This window comes from Amaranthus tricolor, chromosome 1 (genome assembly GCF_026212465.1).
Source record: "Amaranthus tricolor cultivar Red isolate AtriRed21 chromosome 1, ASM2621246v1, whole genome shotgun sequence".
NCBI lineage: Eukaryota > Viridiplantae > Streptophyta > Magnoliopsida > Caryophyllales > Amaranthaceae > Amaranthus > Amaranthus tricolor.
The window spans coordinates 2,694,427-2,704,364 of NC_080047.1; the positions used below are offsets into that span (position 1 = coordinate 2,694,427).

The 9,938-nt window shown below is 34.6% G+C and overlaps 1 protein-coding gene across 1 annotated transcript; it reads left to right on the forward strand.

Moving 5' to 3' along the window:
- Window positions 1-215: 215 nt before the first annotated feature.
- On the forward strand, window positions 216-8,366 carry LOC130798850 (synaptotagmin-2-like). The gene is made up of 12 exons (XM_057661948.1): window positions 216-819; window positions 3,126-3,224; window positions 3,309-3,359; window positions 3,449-3,572; window positions 4,705-4,823; window positions 5,116-5,217; window positions 5,934-6,008; window positions 6,331-6,407; window positions 6,504-6,750; window positions 6,826-7,170; window positions 7,701-7,829; window positions 7,997-8,366. The coding sequence occupies exons 1-12, from the start codon at window positions 688-690 to the stop codon at window positions 8,135-8,137; spliced, it is 1,641 nt and encodes a 546-aa protein (XP_057517931.1). The 5' UTR covers window positions 216-687; the 3' UTR covers window positions 8,138-8,366.
- Window positions 8,367-9,938: the final 1,572 nt, after the last annotated feature.

Consider the following 9,938-nt stretch of genomic DNA (forward strand, 5'->3'; position numbering starts at 1 on the left):
TCGTTATAAATGAATTTTGTTGAAATTAATGTCCAATGAATTTTAGTTTAATAATTTCGAATTTGACATTTCAAAAGAATAATAGGATATTTATCATGTTAAAATAATATTCATGTTGTGTTTTGTTGTTGTATTGAATATTCACTTCCAAGGCACAACTACCTTTATTTAAAATAATAGACGGTCTCTCTTGAGAGGGCATGCACTTCTATTAACAACTTTCTGACTAGTGACAAATGGGCCTACTTTCATAGTTCATGCTATACTATTCTGTCTTCTCTCTATATCCCTTTTTCCAATGCAATGAACTCTAAACCATAAATAATCGCTCCATTACGACATTACCGACCCATTTCTCTCTCATCATAAGTTACCTTCCATTTTGATCTTCTTCCCCACAAAAAGCGAACGTTTTCACAAATCATAATTAAAAATTCACATTTATTAAGCTTTGTATTTGGTAATGGCATTAACAAATAACACGTCGTTAAAGGAGAGAAAGTAAGCACAAACCGGGAATATTTTCTTTCCTTTTCAACTACTACTGGGTTAAATTAAATAACTTTACCTTTTAATTTGATTCCAAAATTTTGTTTTCTGATTTGGGTTTCAAGATAAATTTTCTGGGTTTTATTTGTTTTGTGGAATAAAACAGTAATTTAGGACAAACACAGGGTGAGAGAAAATATGGGTTGGATGAGTCCAATATTTCGTTTGTTTAGTGTGATTTTTGGGTTTGTCGGGTTTGGTATTGGGATTACGATTGGTCTGACTATTGGTTATTATCTGTTCATCTACTTTCAGAAATCTGATGTTCAGGTATGTTTGTTTCAATTTAGTTTTCTTCAACTTAGCTTTTAATTTTATGGGTCAAATATGCAATGTACGGAATTTTTGGTAGTTTTGAATTTTGATGGAACAGTAAATGGGTTTTGTTATTTAAGTAATTTGGAAAATTTTATATCGTCTTTTATAATAATGTTGCCTACTTCTCCTCTTGCTAGCAATGTGTAATGTCGTTGGTGTATTTGTTTGTTTAGAAAATTAGGTTTGAGATTGTTAATGGAAAGGACAAAGATATTAGATTGTCTGTATTATATGAAATTACATGATATGGGTGCATCTGTCCAATTGTCTATTTTTTATCAATTAATAATGTTGCCTACTTATTGTGGTTGATGCGGATGTTTCGTTGAAGGATTTTATCTACTTGCATGAGATTATTGACCTTGAACAGAAAGTGGGTCTGGGGATTTGGAGTCTCCATTTCTTCAGAATCATTGACATTGAACTGAAATGTTTGTTAGGCCTGTAATTTTAGCATGCAGGATTTAAATCTAGATTAATTAACTGAATTATTCTTAGGGTTTAAGAGATTTAGTTTGCTCAGATCCTCAAAGGTGATGTTTAACTTGTTATTGTAGTATATTGTAGTATTGGATTGATGGGTTCATGCAGTGGACCACATCTTTTTGGATTGTGGTTTTGGCTTTCATAGTTCTTTGGTTTCGCATTATGGCTTTATTAAAATCGCTAATAAATGATGTGCATTTCATATTTATGTGATATTGCTCATATGTTTGCTACTAAGGTCAATGGTAACAATCTTTTTGTTATCTCAAACAAGGGTAAGATTGTGTACATCCGATCCCTTAAGGTCATCTCCCATTGGAAGTATGGCTTTAAGTTAATGGAATATTGTTGTAGTTATTTTTTTCAAAACTTGTTTTGTCGTTGATATGGGGAAGTCCATGAGAATATGTGATTCTGCAGTAAAGAGGAGCATTGTGATCTCCGCACCACATAGATGTAACAGTTTAAAGTTAACATGTAAGAACTTATTCAGTTATATGACAATTCTAGCTGCATGTCAATCTGCTGTGAACTGTACATGAAGTGTAACAAAACGGAAAAATAACAAACACTTGTATTCAAGAAACTGAATTGTTATTCATACATGATATGAGCTTTGTGTCTCATATTTATAGGGAAGGGATTATTACAAGAAGGCCTAAAGAACTAAAGAACTAAGATATACAAAGAAGGACAGCTGTACAATAAACTAACTACCTAAGTTTGTTGTGAGCTAACAACCTTACAAACTACATAACAGAAACAAGTACATCTTCACACTTTGAGCGCGTGAGGAATATCATCTCCTTAGTCTTTGGACCAGCTTCCTTGAACCCTTGTGATAACCTACAAACATAGAACACACAAAGCTACTGATGTAAAGACACTTAACCATGATTATCTTTAATATGAAGCCTGAAGCTTAGTGCAAATTTCCGTACATCACCGCATTGCAACCTCATTGTAAAGTTATCTAAGTTACTGCGACCACAATATAGTCCGTGATAGTCGTAAAATCATCTGTATTGATTGGTTTTACAACCATTGCTGCAGTTGCAACTGCATCCGAGATTGCACTATGGCCCGCAGTCTGGTGGAAATTATTCTGATAGTGCACACTTCACATGTGAAAAATGAGAGGTGGGGATTCCACAATAGTGCTTTATTGTAAAGTACTGGCCTTTTGTTTTGTTTAAAGTCTACACCATCTGAAATATGCAAGTTCTACTGATGCCTGTTTTTGATTAATCATATAAATGTTGCGTCTTAGATAGAAGCAACCTCTTTGTTTCTGGATAAGTTGGACAGGTGCCTCTAGCTTCTAACCTCTATGATTGATGTGTGTGAAGTTTATCTAGTATCTACTGTCCATATATTTTTTTTTATGTTGATGTACTTCTTTTACCTTAAGATATTCTGGTGCTACATGCCTACACCATGACTTGTTAAGCTACATGTTTGATCACTAATGTGGGTTCCCTTTTTAAGTCAAGTGGCACATGCTTTGTGGGCAGGAATCAAATTTTATTTCTAGTGTCTTATTTTCCTCTTTTCTGCTTCCAGCGAGAGTGATTGCGTCTTTGGCATTTGTTGGCATTGTATATAATGCTGATTTTTTAAAGGAAGGAAGAGATTTTTGATCCATTTGATCATAAAACTATAGATAGAAAATGAGTGGCAGGCAATTCTGTGCTCTTGTCATTTGATGCGTGTATATTCGTTATATGTGGCCTTCTTCCTTGTTTTAACAATTATTTTTTTGATATTGGTAGGATCCTGATGTTCGTCCACTTGCTGAGCAAGATACAGATAAATTGCAGAGGCTACTTCCTGAAATACCTCTTTGGGTGAAAAACCCTGATTATGACCGTGTAGGGCTGAAAGTGGCTCATGGTTTTGTCTTTCTCTTTTGTGTTCAAATATTTTCTTATTTTTACTATTGGTGTCTTTTGTAGATGGATTGGTTGAACCAGTTCTTAACGCAGATGTGGCCATATCTGGACAAAGTATTTTTACCAGTCAATTATATATTTTCCCCCTGTAATGTCATTGCTCTGTATTTTTTGTCTCATAGAGGTTCACTGCTTGTACACAGGCAATATGCAAAACTGTAAAGGATATTACAACACCTATCATTGCTGAACAGATTCCAAAATACAAAATTGACTCTGTTGAATTTGAGAAACTCACCTTAGGGTCCTTACCACCAACTTTTCAAGGTTAGTGTTAATATACCCTTGTGACTATTCTGATGCTAGAGAAAATAACTATAGTTGTTAAATACTCGTCTTTGATTTGAGTAAATAAAATGAAATTTTCATCAATATTCCGAAATGAGGTTTTTTCTGTCCTTTCACCATACCAGAAATATACTTGTTTTTTCTAATATGAAATCTCCAGCAAAACCTGAAAGCTATATGGATTTGTTTGCTTGTGTGGTATTTGAGGCTAGAAATTGATTTTCAAGCGTTGATTTGGAGATGTGGCATGTGTTATGTGGGTACAGGAAAGCACAAGTTAAAGAGGGGGGTATTGGTGTTTGAGGGGGGTATGGGGACAGGAATCTAATTTGGCAGGATAAGACTGGAGCTGATCTTATTACTCTTAGTGCAAGTTCATCTTGGGCTCTGTTCTTTTGAATTATGGGTGTCTGTGCTAGGTGGTACATTGCTCAGTGTATCTTAAATGTGTATTTCAGGCTGGCATATTTTCCTTGGAGACTCTTTTTTTGATATAGTATTATAGAAGACATTGGCTAAATTTTAGTACTTGATGATAAATTATTTGCTTGTTATAATGAGAGTTTTGATGAACACCATGATTATTTAATGCTATGGATACAGAGTGTACATGGCTCAGAGTTTTAGGCTCATACTTTTCGCATTATGGGAGGTCTCGTGTTTTTGAGGTGAATAAAGTTTTGTATCAAGTTTGACATCTGTCGTATTTACTTGATAATTGAAAGGGGACTGGTATTTGATTACTATATTATTTGTATTAGCCTTCAACTAGGCTATTTTGTGAAAACGTTTCATGATTTTGGTGCACATTGAAGTGTTGACGTGCCATAGTCATGTTGGGGATCTAGTTGATGTCATTTTGTGCCATTCAGGTATTTAATTTTAGATGCTTTCATGTCTGTGTATTTACCTTCATCAATCCAATGTTATCTTTGATGGGGTTTTCGTATGCATGTAGCTGTACTGCTGTATTTTGATAATTGCTTTTGACCTGAACTTAAACTAGAAGTAAAAGTTCATATGCCGCTTGATGATTTATGACAAAAAACTTTGAAACACTAAGTATGCTCAAATTTTACTTATCTCATTGGTTTAATTTACTATTATGCAGGTATGAAAGTCTATGTCACAGATGAGAAGGAGTTGATTATGGAGCCATCTTTGAAGTGGGCAGCAAATCCTAATGTCATGGTGGCTGTAAAAGCATTTGGCTTGAAGGCAACAGCTCAGGTACTTGACCTGGTTTTACTTTATTGTGAAATTTCAAGAGCGGGTTCCTTGCACTCTTTGTCTAGATGTTCCATGTTGACTTTTTTAAACTAAGAAACACGGTCAAACAAATGGCACTAACCAAATAGTGTGTTAGTATTTAGTACTACACATAGAGAATGGTGTTTTATTGCACATTAATTTACTAACAAAAAGAGGGGCAATCTAAAGGGATTTATATCTTTGGCGATAAAGGGTTTTTGAAACTATTAGAGAAATTGTTTGGTTTGTTGACTTATTGCTTCTGATTCAGGTGTTGGATCTTCAAGTATTTGCTTCTCCCCGCATTACTCTAAAGCCCTTGGTGCCAAGCTTCCCATGTTTTGCTAACATTTACGTGTCTCTTATGGAGAAGGTTAGTTATACATGTATATCGGTTAGGTTTTCAGTTACCTTGTTTTTCCTATGGAATAGTTTCTCATGATTGTTGGTGGTTAAGATAGAACAATCCCAATGCTGGAGCCTACTGTTTCATATTTAGAATGAATAGCCGCGCTACACACCAAAAGTTTAATATTTGTCTTTCTGTCACATGATTAGCTATCAGCAGACCATTATTTAAATTTAAAAAATAAATTGAAATTAGAGCTCGGAGGGTGCAATTCGAGAATCAGTATTGAGTTTAAGGTTTACTTGCAAAGGTGTCCTAAACTTTCAGTTAATAATTCACGTGTGAAGAATATGTTTGATAATCTATCTCAAGCATCGTCCGATATGTTTTGGTTTATATTTGGCATGTCAAAGAGTTATCGCCAAATTGTCTATATCAAAGGTGTAATTAGGATATACTAGGGTTGAGATACCATGAATAATCTAAATCAATAATACTGCTAACTGATTGTGTTTGAGATTTTCTGAGTCTAAATCATGTGTAATGTAATCTTTTCTTATGATTAAAAAGAGAGTCCATGCAGTTTAGATATGCAGTTCTTGAAGTAGCACTGGTAAATTATGCCTTTTGCTGTTTTTGATCATTTTAATTTTTTTTTCCGTTGCCAATTGTTAGTGCTCTATTTCTTGTGTTTGTAGTAATGTAACGAACATAAAAGTGACTCATGTATGACCTTGCAGCCACATGTGGACTTTGGATTGAAGGTTCTAGGAGCTGATCTCATGTCAATTCCTGGTTTGTATAGGTTTGTTCAGGTATGTCTTTCTGAAGCCTTTATTTCGTTTTTTATTTACTGGTTTTGTTATTATCTAATATTGCTGAATTAAGAATTTATTTGTTCATTTGATGAGTGCTTTGACTGAAGATTTATCAATCTGCTCCATTAGTAGCTGCTATTCCTCTTTTCATGATCACATTTTATAATATAATTTGGACCGAAGATCTATCATTTGATTGATTATGTTACTTTTTACTCCTTGCATGTTTGAAGTCTAATATTGACTACATTTGTGAAAAAGCGTAATGTATGGAGTACTTATCCACTCTTGTCTATTGAATATACATTTTTATCTGCAGGAGCTGATTAAAGATCAAGTTGCTAATATGTATCTATGGCCACGCACACTTGCAGTACCAATTCTGGATCCCGTAAAGTATGGTCACTTTTATGTGCTGAACTTTGCGTATTGACATGTTTATGTCATTATAACTATTGATATCTAATATGCATGCTTGCTGCAAACTTTCAGAGCTCTAAGGAAGCCTGTAGGCATTTTACATGTTAAGGTTTTAAGAGCAACAAAGTTGAAAAAGAAAGATCTCCTGGGTGCATCAGACCCATATGTAAAATTGAAGCTCAGTGATGATAAAACTCCATCAAAGAAAACCATGGTGAAGCACAAGAACTTGAACCCTGAATGGAATGAGGAATTTAATTTGACAGTTAGAGATCCAGAAACCCAGATGCTGGAACTTAATGTGTATGATTGGGAGCAGGTATTATTTCGAGGTTTGATATGTTTTCATGTCTGTACGCTAAATTCTAAAGTTGATACTTTCTGTCTTTATTAGGTCGGGAAACACGATAAAATGGGTATGAGTTTTGTTCCTTTGAAAGATCTTACTCCTGACGAGCCAAAGGAGTTCAATCTTGATCTCTTGAAAACTGCCGACCCAAATGATCCTCAAAATGAGAAGTCACGGGGACAGATTGTGGTTCAATTGACATACAAAGCATTTAAAGAGGAGGATCTCGGAAAAGATTTTGAGGATTCAACGCAACAAGCCCCTGAAGGAACTCCTGCGGGTGGAGGCGTACTTCTTGTGAGAATACACGAAGGTCAAGATCTTGAAGGAAAGCATCATTGTAATCCATATGTCCGTATCATTTTCAGAGGGGAGGAGCGAAAGACCAAGGTAATGTATTGCATTTTGACTTCTCAACAAAGGGGCCTTTGAGGGTGTGCGAGGTGATTGACCGCATAGGGCCCCTTCTTTCTCCCGTATATGAAAAAGTTAATCTAAAAAAGAAATATGTTAAGTTTATTAATAATATATATATATATATATATATATATATATATATATATATATATATATATAAGGCGCAAAATAAAAGTTTTGCACAGGGCCCCTCTTTCTCAGATAGAGACATTCAAACTTTTTTGAATCTTGTTGAAAAGAGGTAGAATTGTCCTTTTACCGAAATTCTACCGAATCCGCTAATTAATATGTGATGAACGTAAATATGACTACTTTGATGAAAGCAATCATCTTGCTAAAGACATTGAGGGCCTGAGGCTATGTTGTGGTATAATTTGTTCCTCGTGGGATTCAAAGAGAAGAGAAACGAATACTTTTATTGTCGAGTTTTGTGGGTCATATTTGGTGGAATAGGGCAATAGTCTTTTTTGAAAGTACAGTAACCTACAGACTGTGCTGTGCAGGGTGTTAAGAAGAATAGAGATCCAAGGTGGGATGAGCAGTTTCAGTTTGTTCTAGAAGAACCTCCCACAAATGATAAGCTGCATGTTGAAGTTCTGAGTAGCTCATCAAGAAGCTTACTTCACTCCAAAGTACGTAATTCTAAGGCGTTTTCTTGATATTTTACTCTTTCAAGTAGAAGTTCAGTCACTTTTTCTTGATCGTTAATAATAGAACTATATATTTGAATTCCTGTTACGTTCTTAAATAAGAAATGTTGTCGATTATATAACTCATACAAAATTTACTTGGTTTTCAGGAATCGTTGGGGTTTGTCAATATCAATCTTAATGATGTAGTTAACAACATGCGGACAAACGAGAAGTATAACCTTATCGACTCGAAGAACGGCCACATCCTAGTCGAGCTTATATGGAGAGCAGCCCCCCCGATGTCTTAATCTTCAATACGGAGCAAGAAAGATGTTGCTGCCGATCTTTCTAACTTTACTGGAAAATCTTTTTGCTTCTGTAGATGTTGAATATATTGTAGCTGGGATAATCTTCTCTGGGTCTTTTATCATTGGCAGTTGTGACTTTAAGAGGTTCTGAACAATATAGCGGCAAATGATTCTGTTATAATGGATATTGGATTCATTCAATTCAAAAATGACTGATGTTACATGTAAAGATGACCATCTTGCACTATGTTGGGGAATTTGATCATCACTATGAAAGGCTTGATTCTTGCGTGGTTCTTGAATGCAAATTCTCAAGCCTATAGGGGTCAAAAACTCAAATATGCACCAATTTGAGGATTAGATCAGGATATGATCAAGCCAAGTTGATCTTGAGTGGAACAGTAATGGCTTCACTCACCACCCCGCCCTCACTCTCCAACCTCACCAAAGTTCACTCACGATGGCTAGATGGAACAATTGTGTTTCCCTTGCTCACCCACAAGACAACATAACAACCAGAAGATCACCTGATCTTCTGTTATGAAAAACCTTCTTCAAAGAAAACAAATGTGTTTATTAAAAATCAGGAGTAGTCCTACATAATGAGACAGCTTTGATATATATAGGCTTTGGGAAAAAGAGCCGTTGGCTTAACAAATGCCAACTAAGCACAAAACAATCTAAAAAACAGAAAATCTTTTAAACTAAGTTATCTAATTGTTTCTTTCTTGATTTAAGTAGCTTGCGGTTTCCCTTTGTATTAGCATGCGTGGACCTGTTGTCCTAAGTCCTTGAAGGTTGTATTCTTGTGCCAAGCATACCCTTGTAGCATTATCTGTTATTCCTTCTTTCGTGGAGCCTTTCTCAACATCAGCCTTAGTGTTTTGAATGACACCAAGTTTTGTGCTCTCATCGGTAGTTTCAAATGCTAGGTTGCTCTCTAACCCTTCTATATGGCTGTGATCCTTGGTTGTTCCTTGGTTATGAGTAGGAGATGTAGTACATGGTGCACATCTTCATACTATAAATCAAGTTTTGGTTTCTAATCTAACATGGCAATATCACCCAAATTTGACTTAAGTCATCTGTATATAAATTGCTTCTCTTTGTCTCTTATTAATATATGTACTTACAATTGTTAGTTTGTAGAATATGTACAAATAATTGTAAGTACATAAATTTAATGATGCTGATAAATGATGCTTATGAGTTACACTGTTTAAATTCTTATCTCTATAGGTGCGTTTGGTTATATGAGTTGCCTTTAACTCTTGAATAAAATCTTGATTGACCCATCTATCTAAATAAAACAATTTTTAAAAAATATATAAAAATTAGTGAGACAAGCTAGTATTCCTCTAGCATGATCTATTTACCCCAAATGTTAGAGGTAGGTTAATGAATAAGAACAAAGAAGGGAGTACGAGTTAATGTCAAAAAATACAGCAAATTTAGGATGATAAAAGAGTATGATAATGTATTAAAGTTGATTGTTGGCTAGTTTAATTGACTTGGTTATGACAGAAGAAAGGAGCTAACAAGTAAAAACCAATGGAAATAGCCGGGGATAGTACATATTTATTTTGACTTAAAAATCATTTTTTAACTAGTTTAAAGTATATTTTCTAGTCGATTTAAAAATTATTTACCAAATAAGTATTTTTTCCGAATATAAAATATTTGATAAGTCAAAAATCAAATAGTAAAAACAAACAAAAAGTTACAAATGAAGAAATATCCAATGGTGAGTTGATCATGTATTTTTTATGTGCTCGCACGCAATAGTATGCAAGGCCATATG

What these genes read in the sequence shown, in the direction of transcription:
- LOC130798850 (XM_057661948.1), top strand. Translation starts at nt 688, where the DNA reads ATGGGTTGGATGAGTCCAATATTTCGTTTGTTTAGTGTGATTTTTGGG. An exon ending in TGTGGCCATATCTGGACAAA is followed by an intron (nt 3,360 to 3,448) that starts GTATTTTTACCA and finishes GCTTGTACACAG; the next exon opens with GCAATATGCAAAACTGTAAA. An exon ending in GTTTGTATAGGTTTGTTCAG is followed by an intron (nt 6,009 to 6,330) that starts GTATGTCTTTCT and finishes TTTTATCTGCAG; the next exon opens with GAGCTGATTAAAGATCAAGT.